Source organism: Vairimorpha necatrix, chromosome 12 (genome assembly GCF_036630325.1).
Source record: "Vairimorpha necatrix chromosome 12, complete sequence".
NCBI lineage: Eukaryota > Fungi > Microsporidia > Nosematidae > Vairimorpha > Vairimorpha necatrix.
This window is the reverse complement of record NC_088827.1, coordinates 83,503-99,282: the sequence shown is the minus strand read 5'-3', so window position 1 is coordinate 99,282 and position 15,780 is coordinate 83,503. Positions and strand designations below refer to the sequence as shown.

The 15,780-nt window shown below is 29.0% G+C and overlaps 11 protein-coding genes across 11 annotated transcripts; 5 read left to right on the top strand and 6 right to left on the bottom strand.

Annotated features, from left to right (window-relative positions):
* Nucleotides 1-23: 23 nt before the first annotated feature.
* Nucleotides 24-1,301, top strand: VNE69_12023 (60S ribosomal export protein NMD3; the record flags this gene model as incomplete). Its single annotated transcript, XM_065475111.1, has 1 exon — nt 24-1,301. The coding sequence occupies one exon, from the start codon at nt 24-26 to the stop codon at nt 1,299-1,301; it is 1,278 nt and encodes a 425-aa protein (XP_065331183.1).
* A 147-nt stretch (nt 1,302-1,448) lies between these two features.
* VNE69_12022 (general negative regulator of transcription) lies at nt 1,449-1,919 on the top strand (the record flags this gene model as incomplete). The annotated part of the gene is made up of 1 exon (XM_065475110.1): nt 1,449-1,919. One exon carries the CDS (start codon nt 1,449-1,451, stop codon nt 1,917-1,919), a length of 471 nt encoding a protein of 156 aa, XP_065331182.1.
* Nucleotides 1,920-2,208: 289 nt separating this feature from the next.
* On the bottom strand, nt 2,209-3,039 carry VNE69_12021 (acyl-coA thioesterase II; the record flags this gene model as incomplete). Its single annotated transcript, XM_065475109.1, has 1 exon — nt 2,209-3,039. One exon carries the CDS (start codon nt 3,037-3,039, stop codon nt 2,209-2,211), a length of 831 nt encoding a protein of 276 aa, XP_065331181.1.
* Nucleotides 3,040-4,653: 1,614 nt separating this feature from the next.
* On the bottom strand, nt 4,654-7,619 carry VNE69_12020 (endonuclease; the record flags this gene model as incomplete). Its single annotated transcript, XM_065475108.1, has 2 exons — nt 4,654-4,668; nt 4,719-7,619. 2 exons carry the CDS (start codon nt 7,617-7,619, stop codon nt 4,654-4,656), a joined length of 2,916 nt encoding a protein of 971 aa, XP_065331180.1.
* A 226-nt stretch (nt 7,620-7,845) lies between these two features.
* Nucleotides 7,846-8,949, top strand: VNE69_12019 (GPI mannosyltransferase 2; the record flags this gene model as incomplete). The annotated part of the gene is made up of 1 exon (XM_065475107.1): nt 7,846-8,949. The coding sequence occupies one exon, from the start codon at nt 7,846-7,848 to the stop codon at nt 8,947-8,949; it is 1,104 nt and encodes a 367-aa protein (XP_065331179.1).
* A 459-nt stretch (nt 8,950-9,408) lies between these two features.
* On the bottom strand, nt 9,409-10,089 carry VNE69_12018 (uncharacterized protein; the record flags this gene model as incomplete). The annotated part of the gene is made up of 1 exon (XM_065475106.1): nt 9,409-10,089. The coding sequence occupies one exon, from the start codon at nt 10,087-10,089 to the stop codon at nt 9,409-9,411; it is 681 nt and encodes a 226-aa protein (XP_065331178.1).
* Nucleotides 10,090-11,167: 1,078 nt separating this feature from the next.
* On the bottom strand, nt 11,168-11,770 carry VNE69_12017 (uncharacterized protein; the record flags this gene model as incomplete). The annotated part of the gene is made up of 1 exon (XM_065475105.1): nt 11,168-11,770. The coding sequence occupies one exon, from the start codon at nt 11,768-11,770 to the stop codon at nt 11,168-11,170; it is 603 nt and encodes a 200-aa protein (XP_065331177.1).
* Nucleotides 11,771-12,023: 253 nt separating this feature from the next.
* Nucleotides 12,024-12,437, top strand: VNE69_12016 (uncharacterized protein; the record flags this gene model as incomplete). Its single annotated transcript, XM_065475104.1, has 1 exon — nt 12,024-12,437. One exon carries the CDS (start codon nt 12,024-12,026, stop codon nt 12,435-12,437), a length of 414 nt encoding a protein of 137 aa, XP_065331176.1.
* Nucleotides 12,438-12,567: 130 nt separating this feature from the next.
* Nucleotides 12,568-13,062, bottom strand: VNE69_12015 (uncharacterized protein; the record flags this gene model as incomplete). The annotated part of the gene is made up of 1 exon (XM_065475103.1): nt 12,568-13,062. One exon carries the CDS (start codon nt 13,060-13,062, stop codon nt 12,568-12,570), a length of 495 nt encoding a protein of 164 aa, XP_065331175.1.
* Nucleotides 13,063-13,161: 99 nt separating this feature from the next.
* On the bottom strand, nt 13,162-13,926 carry VNE69_12014 (GPI-anchor transamidase; the record flags this gene model as incomplete). Its single annotated transcript, XM_065475102.1, has 1 exon — nt 13,162-13,926. One exon carries the CDS (start codon nt 13,924-13,926, stop codon nt 13,162-13,164), a length of 765 nt encoding a protein of 254 aa, XP_065331174.1.
* A 780-nt stretch (nt 13,927-14,706) lies between these two features.
* On the top strand, nt 14,707-15,384 carry VNE69_12013 (uncharacterized protein; the record flags this gene model as incomplete). The annotated part of the gene is made up of 1 exon (XM_065475101.1): nt 14,707-15,384. The coding sequence occupies one exon, from the start codon at nt 14,707-14,709 to the stop codon at nt 15,382-15,384; it is 678 nt and encodes a 225-aa protein (XP_065331173.1).
* Nucleotides 15,385-15,780: the final 396 nt, after the last annotated feature.

Below are 15,780 nucleotides of genomic sequence, written 5' to 3'. Positions count from 1 at the left end.
TTTTTTTTTAATAAGCCCATAAAATGATCTTGTGCTACAAATGCGGAATACCAACAGATCCATCTGAACACAATCTCTGCACCAGATGCACTACGATGTTCATCACTGTCTCCGAAAAACTAAAAAGATCTATAAATGTAGACTGGTGTAAAGGATGCGAAAGATACTTAAATAAACCAAGAACTTGGTCAAAATATGAATGGGGATCTAGAGATCTTCTCATTTATCTTATAAAATCAAATCCAAGTCCCAATCATTTTGATATTTTAGACTCAAATTTCAATTACACAGAAGAACATTCTAAAAGAATGAGTCTACAAGTAGTACTAGAATCTAATGGCATAAGAGAAGAATGTGAAATCAGATACACTATAAGAAACAAACAGTGTCCTGATTGTGAGAAAATAGAAGCTAAACAGCACTGGAAGGCTGTAGTACAAGTTAGACACAGAATGGAACACCCTAGAATTTTTATATTATTGGAACAATTAATTATAAAAAACAAAATGTATAGCGAAACTACGAATATAAAAATGAGAAAAGGCGGAATAGACTTTTATTTCACTGATAGAACATTTGCTTACAAATTAGTCAATTTTATAGAAAATGTTTTACCAGTAAAAATAATTTTATCTGAAAGATTAATTAGTAAAGATATTCAGAATTCTAAAAGTAATTACAAGTTTTCATTCTCAGTGGAAATCGCCCCACTGTGTGTTGACGATTTCGTAATTTTAGATCGAGAATTTTCTAATAGCCTTGGTATTGGAAATATGGCACTAGTAAAAAAAGTCAGTACACACATAATTTTATTAGATCCATTTCTTATTAAAGAAGTTAAAGTGAGCAGTAACTCGTTTTGGAGTAATAAAGACAAGTTTAAAGTCTTAATATCTTCTAAGAATTTAGTAAAGTTTAATTTATTAGAAATTGATCAAAAACCAATATTGAAAAATGAGTCATACATTTTGAACTCTGTGTCAGTTACAAAATTAGATGATACAAATATAATAGAAACAAAGTCTCATCTTGGTAAAATAACCAAGGAAGATGATATTGTACTAGGATATGATCTAAATTCATTTAATTCTTCAATAGAAGCCACAGATCTCCCAGATATTTTGATAGTAAGAAAAGAGCCCCGGCGAGATATCAAGTGGAAGAGTCCGGTGACGTCAGAAGAGTATTATTATTTCCTTGATGATGTTAAGAAAGATAAAGAGATAGTGAATAACTTATGTGAGATGGAAGAAGAAAACAAAGATCTTATAGAAGACTTAGAGAATTTAAAATCTTATTAAATTATAAAAAACATAATATCAATTTACCATATAAAATGCTTTATAATATAAATAAACTAAACATAAATTATTAAACAATTATGTCTAAAGTGCTCTATATAAAATTAATAAACAACAAAATTACAATTTCAATCTTTTTTTGCCCTAATGACAGATTTACAAAATAAACTTAAAAAAATCCAACAAGACAAATCAAAAGATCAAGACCAATTAGAATCAGAAGACTTAGAAGAAATGATCAAACTCACTCTATCTCAATCTTATAAAGACAGTTCCACTTACTACAAACCAAGCCAATTATCCCAAATAATTCCAGAATGTTATAAAATTATAAATTTTGATGATAAAAAATTTGATCTTTACAACGAGGAAACCCTTTTTTACATTTTTTATTCTTTTCCTAATGACGAAATACAAAAACAAGCTTTTCTTGGGCTTATAAAACGAGGATATGTTTATTCAAAATTTTATAGATGTTTCGTGCTTTTACAGGAGAAAGTCGAAGTTGATAATAGTAAACATGTATTGAGTATGTTTGATCCTTTTAATTGGTCGATGATTAAAAGAGAAGTGTTGTATGATGAGAAATTTGTATTATCTATAGAAACAAAATTGTAATAAATTTATAAAAAAAGTTAAATAAAACTCTTACAAAATATTAATATTATTTTTCAAGGAAATTTTTTATAAACTTTTTTTAAATGAAGATAAATTTTTATTACAATAAATACATTATAATTATAAATTATTAATACTTAATTTTTTAATGCTATAATTTCTTATATACTAAAAATGATAATAAAATTTTTTAAAAATGATATGAAAAATTTTCAATATAATATTAAAAATTTTCAAAAATAATATTAAAATTTTCAAAAATAATCATTTGAAAAATAGATTTTTTTTTTTATTTAAATCTTATAAGTGCTTGTTGTGTCGTCTCACATATCATTATTCCTTCTTCTGTACACATTTTCCCCGTTATTATCGCCTTACTTTCTTTTATATTAGTACATTCCAATATATAAAAAATTTTACCTCTTTTTGGTATTTCTGATCCTACAAAATATAAATTATGATCTACAGAAGATATTTTATACAATTCTTTACTAAATATATTCATATTTAATGATAGAAGAGCCGACTCTACTAGTAATAAATCTGATACTAAAGTCATAAAAAGATAAAATTCATGTTTTAAAATTTCTTTCTTTTTTATTTCTATACAAATTTGTCTTTTATTATCTATAAAATCACCTATTTGTATATCAAAAGACTTGTTTAATATTCCTAAATTTTCTACTAATAAATCGTACTGTGGATTCTCAGAATTTTTTAGATTTTTTATAATGTAGTCATTAATAGAAATATAAGAGGTATCTCTGAGGAAAAAGATCTTATTTAATTTTTTAATATTTTTATCTGGTAAGGTACAACATATTAGTGTCTGGATGATTATTATATTATTTTGTCTGCCTACAACATTTCTCATTTGTATTGTTTTACCATCTTTGAGACATTCAACTGTGTACTCCACGGGGAGACTCGGGTCGCCAGGATTGACAAACAATGAATGAACAATATTTGGGAAAGAATCCTCGTGGACAGTGTGGAGACACGCACACAGCGACTGGGCGGCCAACTGGCCGCCAAAAATGGGATATCCTGGGTAGGGAGACCAGAACTTTGTGCCTTCGTAAATATTCTCCTTGGTTTCTCTAATATTTAGGAAGTCCATAGAAAAGGGCTAATATTAAAACAATTTTATAAATTAAAACCGGGCAAGTAATATTTAGTACATTAATTATAAACGATATTTCACTATTTGTAATTATGTCAATTTTCTCAATATAGAAATGTTTACTCCGACAGCTTGTCAAAACATATTAAAAACTTTGAATAGATGTTTTATTATAAAGAAGACAGCACTGCGACTACAGAGAAATATCATGGGCAAGGATTGGCAACTTTAGAGACCTAAAGGTTGGAAATGTATATCAAGTATGAATTACTGACTTTGATTCAAACTAATTTATCTGTACGATATTTAATATGTTAATTTTTATCGAATACATGTTTCTTATGTATTTGTTCTTGTCTATTTTTAATATTTACTTTTTATTCAGTTTTTAAAAGAGTTAAACAGGAATAAATAGGTTTATTACTTTTTACGTGGTACAGAAGATAGATATTCTTAATGAAATATTGCAAATATTTCACTTGGTCAATATATTATTCAACGAATTATTTTTTATAAGCTTTAACAGTTTGTGTAAATTTGTCGCTTAAATAAATATCTCAACCATTATATTCTTTGTTTGTTTTGAAACTGTCAAACACACGTGGCGAATTTAAAGATTGTTTTTAACCTGTCATTTTATCACAAGGAATTTATAATTACACAAAGAAAATCTTTCAATTTATATTGCTTTACATTTTATATTAATATTACCTGTTAGTCTCGCGCACTATAAAAAACATTTAAACATTAAATAACAAAAACTTATTCGTTATCTTAAAAAAAGGGTTTATATTTAAAATTTCAAACGTTAATAAAAATGTCAAATGTTTTATTTGGATTTTCCATCCCCTCTTTCGGAAATGTTTTTAAATACTTTTTGTAGCCAATCAAATCTGTCCATTTGTAAGAATATGATTGGTCAGCATTTGATCGGCTACGACACCCCCTCAATCAGTCTTCGACGTGTCCTTCTTAATATGACTTATGTTAACTCTCAATTCGCCTGCTGAATTTTTCCTTTTTACCAGAAATGCGTCTTCACTTAAAATTTTGACAATAATATAACCAGGTGACCATTTAGCTTCTAACTTTCCACTTCCTGGGTAATCTCTGTAAACTAAAACATCTTCTCCTATTTTAAACTTTTGCTTTATATCTTTTTTCCCTTTAACGATGTATTTGCTGTATTTTTTAAAGTTTAAGTCCCTCTTCCGTAAAAGTTCTTGCTTCGTATAGGTCTTAGGGGTAACTCCTATTCTCTCATCTATGGCTGTTGTTATTTGCTGACCGTATTTTAGAATGTACGGCGATGTTCCTATTGATCGGTTAAACGATAGATTTACTGCCAATGTAGCTTCTTTGACAACTTTCCTCCAGCCAATTTCGCCATAGTTTGCTAATTTTCTAATTTTGTTCGTCAATGTTTGTATGACCCTCTCAACCGCGCCTGTAGTCTGGTGATGGTATGGCGAACAAAATTCCCATGATATATTATACTTTGAACCTAATGCTTGTACCACGCTGTTGTCAAACTCTAAGCCGTTGTCTGTCAAGATTCTTTCGGGTATCCCATGCTTACTAATGATTAATTCTTCGATCGCCTTATATATTTCACAGCTCTTTTTGCTTCGTAAGATCTTGGTTTCTATCCATTTAGAGTAGTGATCGATCGCTACAAATATGTATCCGCTTCCGCTGTTGTCCGAAAGTTTTCCAAGCAGATCAAATTCCCACAGCTGATTGGGTCTTTCTGAAAGTATTACTTTGTTCTTTGTCTTCACGCGTTGATATCCCGAACGAAGACATGTTTTGCAATTGCTTACGAATTTCGAAATGTCTTGGTGCATTGTTTTCCACTTATGTGCCTGTGAAATCATAAATTTCATGGTATTTGATGTCCCATGCCCTGATATTTTATGGTACTCCTCTAGTATGTCGTTGATATTATTATTCGATAACTGATGTAAATCAATGTTACATGTTTCACACTCTTGGTGAAATCTACTAAAGCCATCAGCAATGTTATGCTCTCCTTTTATATACTCCAATTCGAAGTCGTATTCCGCCAATTTGAGTGCCCATCTGAGAATCCTACTAGTTGGATCCTTCACTGTCCATAGATAGATTAAGGCTTTGTGGTCTGTTCTGAGCGTAAATTTGCTTCCCAAAAGGTAATGTCTAAAATGTTCTATTCCTTTAACCAAGCCAAGAAGTTCTTTATCGGTAACTGAATAATTCTTCTGACAATTATCTAGTCTTTTGCTAAAGGCGGCTATCATTTTTTCAGCTCCAGTTTTGTTCTTTTGCAGCAGCACTGCTCCTATTCCCGTTTCAGATGCGTCAGTAACCAGAATGAATGGAGCTTTAAAATTTGGCTGTGTACGTATTGTATTTTGGCTTAGTACTTTTTTAACGGTTTTAAACGTATCCAGCTGTTTGTCAGTAAGTTTAATTTTTTTACCAGATGTCTGTTTTTCGCCCTTAAGTACATCATACAAGGGTCCCGTAATTTCTGCCATCTTTGTCACAAAATCCCTGCAATAGTTGGCCATTCCTAGAAAACTCCTTAATTCCTTTATGGTGGTAGGAATTGGGTACGCTTGTATATCCTTAATGCGCGTTTCGTCTACCTTTATGATTCCGTTTCCAATGACGTTCCCCAAGATCTTTATTTCCGATCTAAAGAATTTACACTTTTTCTTATTAAGCGATAGATTTGCCGCTCTTATTTTTCCCAATACTATTCTCACATGTTTCTTATGTTCTTCCTTGTTCCTTGAATATATTATAATATCGTCTAAGTATGGGATCACAAAATTATGGTTTTCTTTTCTGAATATATTGTCCATTGCCCTTTGAAATGTTGCTGGGGCGTTACATAGTCCGAACGGCATACGATTAAATTCGTATAATTTCCCCCTATACGAAAATGCTGTCTTTTCCTTGTCTTCTTCTTGTAAAGGAATTTGATGGAATCCACTAGTCGCGTCCAGTATTGTAAAAATAGTTGCAGTTGATAGACTGTCAAAAATCTCGTCGATTCTAGGTGTCATGTATGCGTCCTTTACTGTTATGCTATTCAGACCTCTATAGTCTACGCACATTCTCCATGTTTTGTCAGGCTTCGGTACCATCAGTATTCTGCTACACCAGGGACTTCTGCTTTCCCTTAAAATTCCAAGTTCTAGGAGTTTGTTGATTTCTTCATTTACGGCTTCTTCTTGTGATACTGGTATTCTTCCGTTCCTTTGGCAAATTATCTTCGTACTGTTCGTCTGTATACGATGACTACCTGCAGTGCAGAGGTTATAGTCGCTTATTTCTGTTTTGAAGACGTCCTCGTACTCTTTCAAAATTTTGTTCTCTTCTAAATCACATGCGGAATTCGACATTTGGTTGATTCTATATTTTGGTGCATTTAGAATATCTAAAATCAGTTTTTTATTGTCGCATATTACATTTGCTCCTATTATAACATATTTTATGTCTTTGATTATTAAGGGTGAGAAGATCACACCTTTTCCATTGATTTCGATTATACAGTCTTTTAAATAGCCTTCTATTTTTAATATTTCATTTCCTATACCTTTTACTACGCCATTATATCTAATAATCTTATTACGTTCTTCTTGTGGAATATCATTGTAATTTATGACCGAAACATCGGCCCCAGTGTCTAGTAGTACTTTCGTATTTTTATTAAAGAGACGGCTTTCCACAAAAAATGGGTTAAAACTATTTTGTATATGATGTAAATAGAATTCAATTTCTTTATTGTCATGATCTTTCTCGTCACTTTCGTATTCTTCAACGGCATTTATATTTTTTCTCTTCAAGTTGTTTCTTTCTCTATTGAGTATTATGGTAAGTGCTTTGCAGTCTCTTGTGGAATGGTTACATTCCCCGTGGAGTGTGCACCGTTTATTAGTATGCCGCGGTAGTTTTTCATGGGTTATGTTTCTTTTAAATCCTTTTTCTTTGTAAAAATTAGTGTGGGGCCCTCTGCCCGCGTTGTCGTGTAGCTTAGTCCTAGCTAACATCTTATCGGGATATGGAATCCACGATATCTCCTCCGCCTTTTGTATAAATCCTTGCCACGTCTGGACTGTAGTTGCGGTCTGGTATAACAGAGCTTTTATCTCCATTGGTGATTTATTAATTACCATTTGGCACAAAGCGTCCAAATTTATAAGAGATCTCTCATATATTACAGTAGCTTCCTGTAGCATCTGCGAGTAATCTTCTCTCGTTTCCGGGACCATTATTGAGAGGAACCTGCTTAGTGTTATATCGTTGTTCTTATACGATCCAAATCTTTTCTTTATTAAATGAAGTATTTCCTCTAAGCTGACTGTCTCCATTTTCCCGCCTAATGTCTGGGAAGCCCATGATAATGCTTTCCCCCTGAGCTTGCTCACCAATGCCGTTTTGAATTGATCATTGGTCCATTTCGAAACTTCCCCTACCAACATTATGTCTCTCAGCCAGACATTTACATCCTCACCTGCTTCTCCTGTGAAGCATCCGACATTGTTTGTCGTTGTCGCCATGTCAAATGTTTTATTTGGATTTTCCATCCCCTCTTTCGGAAATGTTTTTAAATACTTTTTGTAGCCAATCAAATCTGTCCATTTGTAAGAATATGATTGGTCAGCATTTGATCGGCTACGACAAAAAATATTAGAGCCTTTATATTTTGTATGTATATTTCCTTAGAAGGCCAATGTTATCCATTTTTTTAGGTTATATTAATTATTAGTTTACACGTATTAAACCATTTTCTGTTGTTTGTTTACCCTCATCATGAATATTAATAATACGTCAATTATTTCTCTTACTCTACTCACAAGATTATTTTACACTGCACTCGCTTTAATTTCGCATTTAACTTTACCAAATTTCGACAAATCTTCTCAATACTTCCTGGAAAAATGGGATACATTCTTTTTTCATCATATAAAAAACCATGGATACACTGCTGAACATCATCTTGCTTTTTTCCCTTTACTACCACTCTTGGGCAAATATTTTAATCTTTTTTTACCCGACAAATTGGCAAATTATTGTATTAACTTATTTATTAATTGTATTAATTCAATATTGGTGTATAAAATATCAACACATTTTCTAGATCCAGAAATATCAGAATATTCTTTGTATTTCTTCCTGTTCAATCCCGTGTCAATTGTAATGTGTGCTTTTTATACAGAATCACTTTTCGCCTTACTTTTTCTACTATGTCTTTATTGTATAATTAATGAGAAATATTATATATCTGTACTAATGATATCTTTATCGTGTATCTGTAGATCAAATGGGATTATATTTGTATATTTAATATTACGAAAAAATTTTATACAAACAGTAATGTCTGTTATAACTATTTGTGTACCCATTTCTATATTCCAATTGTATTGTATTTCTAAAATTTTTAAAATCCAATATAAAAATTTTTTATTTTTAAAAAATGATTTATTAGACAATATCTTGATGTATAAAATACAACTCCGATTGTATATACCATACACGTATTTACAAAAGAAATATTGGAACCAGGGGTTCTTAAAATTTTATACATCGAATAATATTCCTAATTTGTTAATAGGACTGCCGTTTATAATTAGTTCGTTGTATATTGTTCATTGGGGATATAAAATTGAATCTAAAAATAGAGATTTATTTAAAAAATTATGCTTTATTTTGCAAGTACAGACCATTTTGTCGATATTTTGTTTACATTTAAATATGTATTTTAGGTTTGTGAGTTATAATCCTATTATTTATATGATGATGGGATATTTTTATAAATATGGGAAAAGTAGAATTATGAAGGTGTATATGAGGTTTTATTTGGCATTTGGTGTCGCTTATGCTACATTATTTGGAGCATTTTATCCTCCTGCTTAATTAAATAAAAATTTTTATGTAAAAAATTGAAATAGTATTATGGTATACGATCAGATAAAAAATATAACAGTCATTTAATACCTGATTAAATTTTTTTTAAAATTAGAATTATTATTACATTATAATTTTATAGTAATCTCTTAAATTCCTTTGTGCGTTCCTCGCAAAAGCATAGAAAAACTTTTACAGATATGACCATCTTAGCCGTGAATGTAGCTGCTTACCTTTTCCAATAGAAATCTCCGTAATAATAGCAGAATTGAGGCTTGTAACTATTATTACCTTATAAATCGATTGCGGGGAATTGTGTGAAACTGAATTTTGAATAAAAATGTATAAAAAAACATATGTTAAACTATATACTTGATTAAGAAACATATTTTCTCGCAATTAATAATATAAATTGAACAAACACTAGTTATAATTATCTACAAATTGTGTTTTATATGCAAATTTTTATTAATTTATCATTTTAATACTTGGAAGGTCAACACTATTAGCAATTTTTTCATCAATATAATTTTCATTAGGCCTCGTTCTTATCATTTGCAATTTACCATCTTTAAAAATATTTTCAATATTTTTCATTATATTTTTATATTCAAACAAATTATAAACAGTTTCAAATTCTTCGTTATCTTCATCAATCCTAATATCCACTATTTTATCCATAAACATTTCCAAAAAGTATGGTTCAATTATTTTCACATTAAAATTTATACACAATAAACTGTTATACAACATATAAGTTTTATCAGCAAGCGAATGTAATAAATTCATTATGATTTGTTTTTTACCAGTAAACCTTGCTCTCATATTTTTATATTTAAGTAAATTGAAATATATAATAAACCTCATGTTTCCCCTAGATATTTCGTGATCTTTAATTTTTAGAGGGAATTTTATGTCATTAATAAGTGATTTATAAATTATACGGGCTATTTTAATGTCTTCGGTGTAGTAATATTGGTTGAAAAATATTTCTGGATTTTTTTCGAAAAATATTTTGTGACAAGTATTGAATTCTTTATTGCGTTTTGATCGCTGTTTTGAAAGAAAAAAATCAGAGAATGTAATGTTTTCGGTTGTCGATGAAGTTAATATAAAAGTTATAAATAAAAATATAAACAACAAAACCATTTTAGGGGAAAAACTGATTTATTTTTTATTTTTAAATTACATAACAACTTTTAACATTACAAAATGAAGCAATAAACTATAAAAGTAAATTTAATTGTATAAAATTCATACACTATATAATAGAATTTTTAATATATGCTTAAACCATACAATACTCGTTTTATAATCATATAAAATTATAGATTCATAAAAATAGGTAGTATGTATATGTCAGTGTCAATTATTAGTGTACGACGCCATAGTTATATAAATGACGTGTTTTAGTAATCACGTTTTTTAAAATATGTAAAAATAAAGTTTAATGATGTTTTTACAGATACTATGAGATTGCACTATAATTAAAAATATTGAATAATTACCTTGTTTATTCTTAATTTTTATCTGTGATTTTAGTTAGTATGAAATATTGGCAATTATCACCTATAGGACGTATCTATTCGAACAAAAATATCTTATATTGTTTTATCCTCAAAAAAAAATGCATTATAAGTTAGTATTTTATTTTATGTTTCATTTGGTATTTAAATATAAAAGTGAGCGATAACATGCAACATTCTTAAAGTTTCAGCTTCATATGTTCTTATAATTATTATTTACCATTCTAAAAAATTTACTTATTAATATTACAGGCTTAGTTTTTTAAAGTATTTTCCAAAACCTTGCAATTTTTATTGTCTTAATTTAAATAGTCAACTTTGCTCAAGATGCTAAAAAACTTATTATATGTTTTTTCGCTAATAATAATTGCTATACATTATTTTTTATACTATAAATCAACAGTTATTTATCCAGTATTTCATATCGTCAGATAAAATAATATTTTGCACTATTATTAGTTTATCTTACATCTAATTATGTCTAAATTAGTCATGGAAAAATAGATTTGAAATGAGATCGCAGAAAAATACTAATATCTCAAACTTTTTGTATATAATTAAAGCTCAAAGGTGCTAAGTCCTACAAGTTTTTATATAATACTGCAATTTTTATATAAAAATGTATCTAAAATATCATTTTTATGATATAAAAATTTTTATACAACATTATATAATATAAATTTTTTTTTATAATTTTTTTATTAATATTTTGTCTTGTGTATTTTTACTTGTAAAAATACTGAGAATACTGCTAATAGTGCTACTAAGAATATTCCTTCCAGTTCTAGTTCTTTCATCCCGAAATTATTATTTGTCAATATCTCTACACTATTCAATAACACCATAGTCGAATACACTGCCGCCACTATTGTATTTATAAGTTGTTGTAATATCCTCACTGTATAAAATGTTACTCCTATTATTACTAGTATTATCCATACATATATAGATGTATTAAGATATTCTGTATATTTATCAGTCAAATGAAGAAGTGATATTCCTATACACAGAGATATTAGTATTTTAGTGAATGATAAAATGCAGTAAGTAAGGATAAATGCTGTTATTATAGATCTGATCCATGTGCTCATGATGTATGAGACGATAGAATTGTCTAAATATAGAGAGCCTATGTATCTTAGGCCGGTAAGGACTAAAGGGAAGATAGAGAGGAAAATGTTCTTCATACTGAAGAAGTAGACGAGGAGAGAGACAAGAAGAGATGAGAGAAGGAAGTTGTCGTTGAGTTCCATGACTTCGCGCTGAGTAGAGTAGAAGTCGTAGAGGAGTTCTGTGATTAGCATGATTTTGTTTGTAAACAAACAAAATTAGTTAAATGCAGTAAATATTTACAAATGTTTCACACACTAAAAAGTAATATTTTATAAGTAATAAGTATTATATATTGAAGATGTTATATTTCTTATTATATTTTATAGAATTATTCTTATTTTATTAAAGTTTAGTATATTTTTCTATATAAATGTTTTGCCCCAGTCCCTGCATTTTAATTTTTTTCATGTTTTTTATCCTCCTTTATTATATTTACCCCTAGTCATGAACATTACAAGTTTCAATAATGTAAATGAAGATATATTCCTTAAGGATATATTTGGGGACTCACTTTCTATTTATATTTATGAGGATACTAAGACTTATCAAATATTATTTAATAATAAATATTATGAGTTTATTATTGATAGAGACTATCCCTTGTCCAGACCCCAGTCTAGTGTAAGTTTACCAGATGATATATTTGGTAAATATAAGACTAATATGATTTATCCTCTTCTTTTTGAGTGTATCAAGAAAGAAGAGTTGAATCTTGGGGCTCATGTGGAGATGACGTCTTTTATTGAGTATGAGAATATTGAGAAGATCACCCAGGAGGAATTCCTAGAGTATCAAAATAGACACAAGAAGATACAAGCGAAAAAAGAAGGCAAGAGTGGTAAAGAATATTTTCTATAAAATGAAAATTATATATGAAATTACATTTGATTTATATATATATTTAATATTATATTTGTCTAGTACATATTAATTACAATAAATAAAACATATCCCATAATAAATAAACATATACCAAAATCAAATACAACTAAAGAAATCTTATAATGAAGTATATTATTAGGAATATTATTATTACATATATTATTTGACTCAGTCCTCCCCCTTCTTTCCTCCCTTGTATCTTCTTTATATTCTCACTAGTGTCTGTTATATTCTTATTTATCTTATTACTTACCCTGTCTAATACTGCCTGGTCAAATATTAAATCTTTATACAGTCTACTGGCCTTATCTTTCAGTATCTTACTACTCTTATAAATATCTTCTTCTATGTCTTCATTCTCATTATCTTTTATAATATCTCTGTATATTACAGTACTAGTCTCCTGGTATAAATTATCAAGTCTATTTAGTACTTCATCCTTAAGATCTCTGTCCTGGATATCCTCCGTGAGTATCCTCAGGGCGAGTTTATTACTCTCTATCCTCGTGTCTAAGTCTTCTACATCTGAGTGGAGATCTCTATTCTGGATGTAAGAGATAGTCTCATTTAGTAACTTAGAGAAGTATTCTGAGTCGAACATGGGTAGTAAAAAGCAAAAAAACAATAAAGATAGATTGTACTAACAAATTCTTATACAATTTAATAATATAATTACAATATAATTTAATCACTTTGCTTTTTAATGGAAGAAATCTTTAAGTTTAAAGGTCTTGTTCTTTGTCCAGGTCAATGTTGAACTAAATTTACATTTCTCTAATTCTTTACATATCTCGTCAAGGGAAATGTCTCTGTCTCTCTGTTCCCTGACTACTTTACTAAAATAGAAAGGGAACTCGTCCACTGTGTGGACTCCCAGTAGATTATTCTTCCCTTTACTCAGACTTGGTTCTTTAAACTGACTAGTAGTCAGAATAAAGACATCATTAGTATCTCGACTTATAATACTTTCTGCTTCACATGTATCAAGTACTAAGAAGATCTTACTTACTCTCTTTTTAAGTATCCTTATACTCCTCATTAATTCTTCTTTAGTGAGCCAGTCTTTATTAAAAACCTTCATGGCTCCCTCACATCCGTGTCCACAAATGTATATGAAGATATTGTCAGAATATTTCATATACTTCATTTCTGGAATATTCCCTTGGAGACCATTAAGGATATCATTCAGAGATGAATCACATGAGACAGTATACTTCAGTTGTACGTCTTTAAAGAGATTATACTTTAGAGTATCCTGATTATTAAGGAATATCTTCCCTGGGAAGATATTCCTCTTATCCTGGTAAATATCCCCCTGAAAATATGTAATAATATTATTATTATTAAGGAGACTGTGTATTAGACACAAGTCAGTCATGTGTCTATAATTCTGGAAACCTCTTGAAAGATTCACAAGAATTGAGAATGTCTCCATTTTGACGAACAAAATAAACAAGAAAATCATAGGCCAAAGAAGGGATGTTTTATTGTATATTTAGATAAACTAATATACAATATATTAATAATAGAATATATTATAATATTACAATATATAATAAAAATATAATATATTTAATTTATATTAATAGGTTTTATTCGGTAAATGTCACTACTCGTCTTTTTCGGTTCCTTATGGCTTTCTTAAGTACTGGGTCTGTGATCTCATAATCCAAATCATAAATCTTTATATGCTCCCTTTTATACAGTAAAAAGGAGAAATACTCTTTAATGTGGCCTATACAATCCCGGAAATATTTCCAGGGTGAGAATTTGTGTTTCATTATTTTCATGACTTTAATTTTTTTATATCCTGAGGATGAAATTGTTTAAGTTTTGTGTCATCAAATTGCACAAGTATTTTCTTAAGGAAAGGGAGCAGATTCTAGAACAAGTGAGAGTAGTGAAAGTATAATGATCAATAAATATTAAACTTATATATCAAATTTATATACACAATATTTTTATATGTCTAGTTTACATATCTCATATATGTCTAGTTTACATTTAATATATCTAACTAGACTATACAAATATATCAGATTTCTTATAATCTTATATTACATATCTTATAGATCATTATAAATAACATTATAATTACCATTATTAATCGACATTATAAATCTTTTACAAATCGACATTTTAAATCGACATTTTAAATCTTTTATAAATCTTCTATAATGTTCTCCTTTATGTTATTTATTGGTTATTGGCTTTTTATATATTTATTTCTTTATAAATTTAATTCATGACTACTACTATCTTCAGAAACATAAGAGCTCTCATCCAACTCACTAGCGTCCTTTCCATCTTGATAAACATTCCACTCCCTGTCATCTTATTCTTCAACTACCGTCTCTCAAAAATAGAACTAGAAAATCTCCAAATGAACTTTTTATCTCTTTCATTCTGCTACAAAGTAATCATAATCTTCAACATAACACTAGGAATGTTCGCCAGTTGTGGCACTAATAGTAAAATCAAAATGTACATGAGATTATATCTCTTCTGCGCTTTTATGTACATGATAGTACTAATCACATACATCTTGTATGTAAAGAACTACTACCAAGATAGGCTTATAACCACATTTGTAGAGAAAAGTACTGTCTCTTTGCAGCAGAGAGTACTAATGTCAAATATTTTATATTGTTCACCGAGTGAAAATTGTGAAGAAAATTTGAAGAGATTGTGTAGTAAATCAGTGAATGTGTTTTTATTGTTCAGTGGTGTGTCTTTTGTATTACATTTAATCAGTTTTGTACTGATAAAAATAGCAGTGAACATTAAAATCGAGAAAGAACCAGTAAAATTACCGAATTTTGTGAATGTAACTAAAGCGGGAATGGATACACAGAGTCTGAGGAGTAAGAGAGTTATGGAAATTGATAGTCCAGTGAACTACACGCAGTCACTAGTACTATAAAATATTAAAAAAATATTGAAATTTAAAAATATTTATTTATATTTAGGTAGGTTCGTCGTATATTTAAAAGTCAGCGCACAATACTGAAGTGTAAAACGATACTACAAATGTTTAGAAATATAAAATAATGTCTTAAATTGAAACATAATTAAAGTAACAAATAATAACTTAAAGAACAAATATTAACTTAAATAACAAATAATAACTTAAAACCCCATATAATAAGTTGAGGAACAAATAATAACTCAAAGAACAAATAATAACTTAAAAGACCATATAATAAGTTGAGGAACAAATAATAACTCAAAAATATATTATAAGTTGAGGAACAAATAATAATTTGTAGTCTTACACACCAATAATAAAATTAAGAATAGATAGTAACTTGCCCACTTA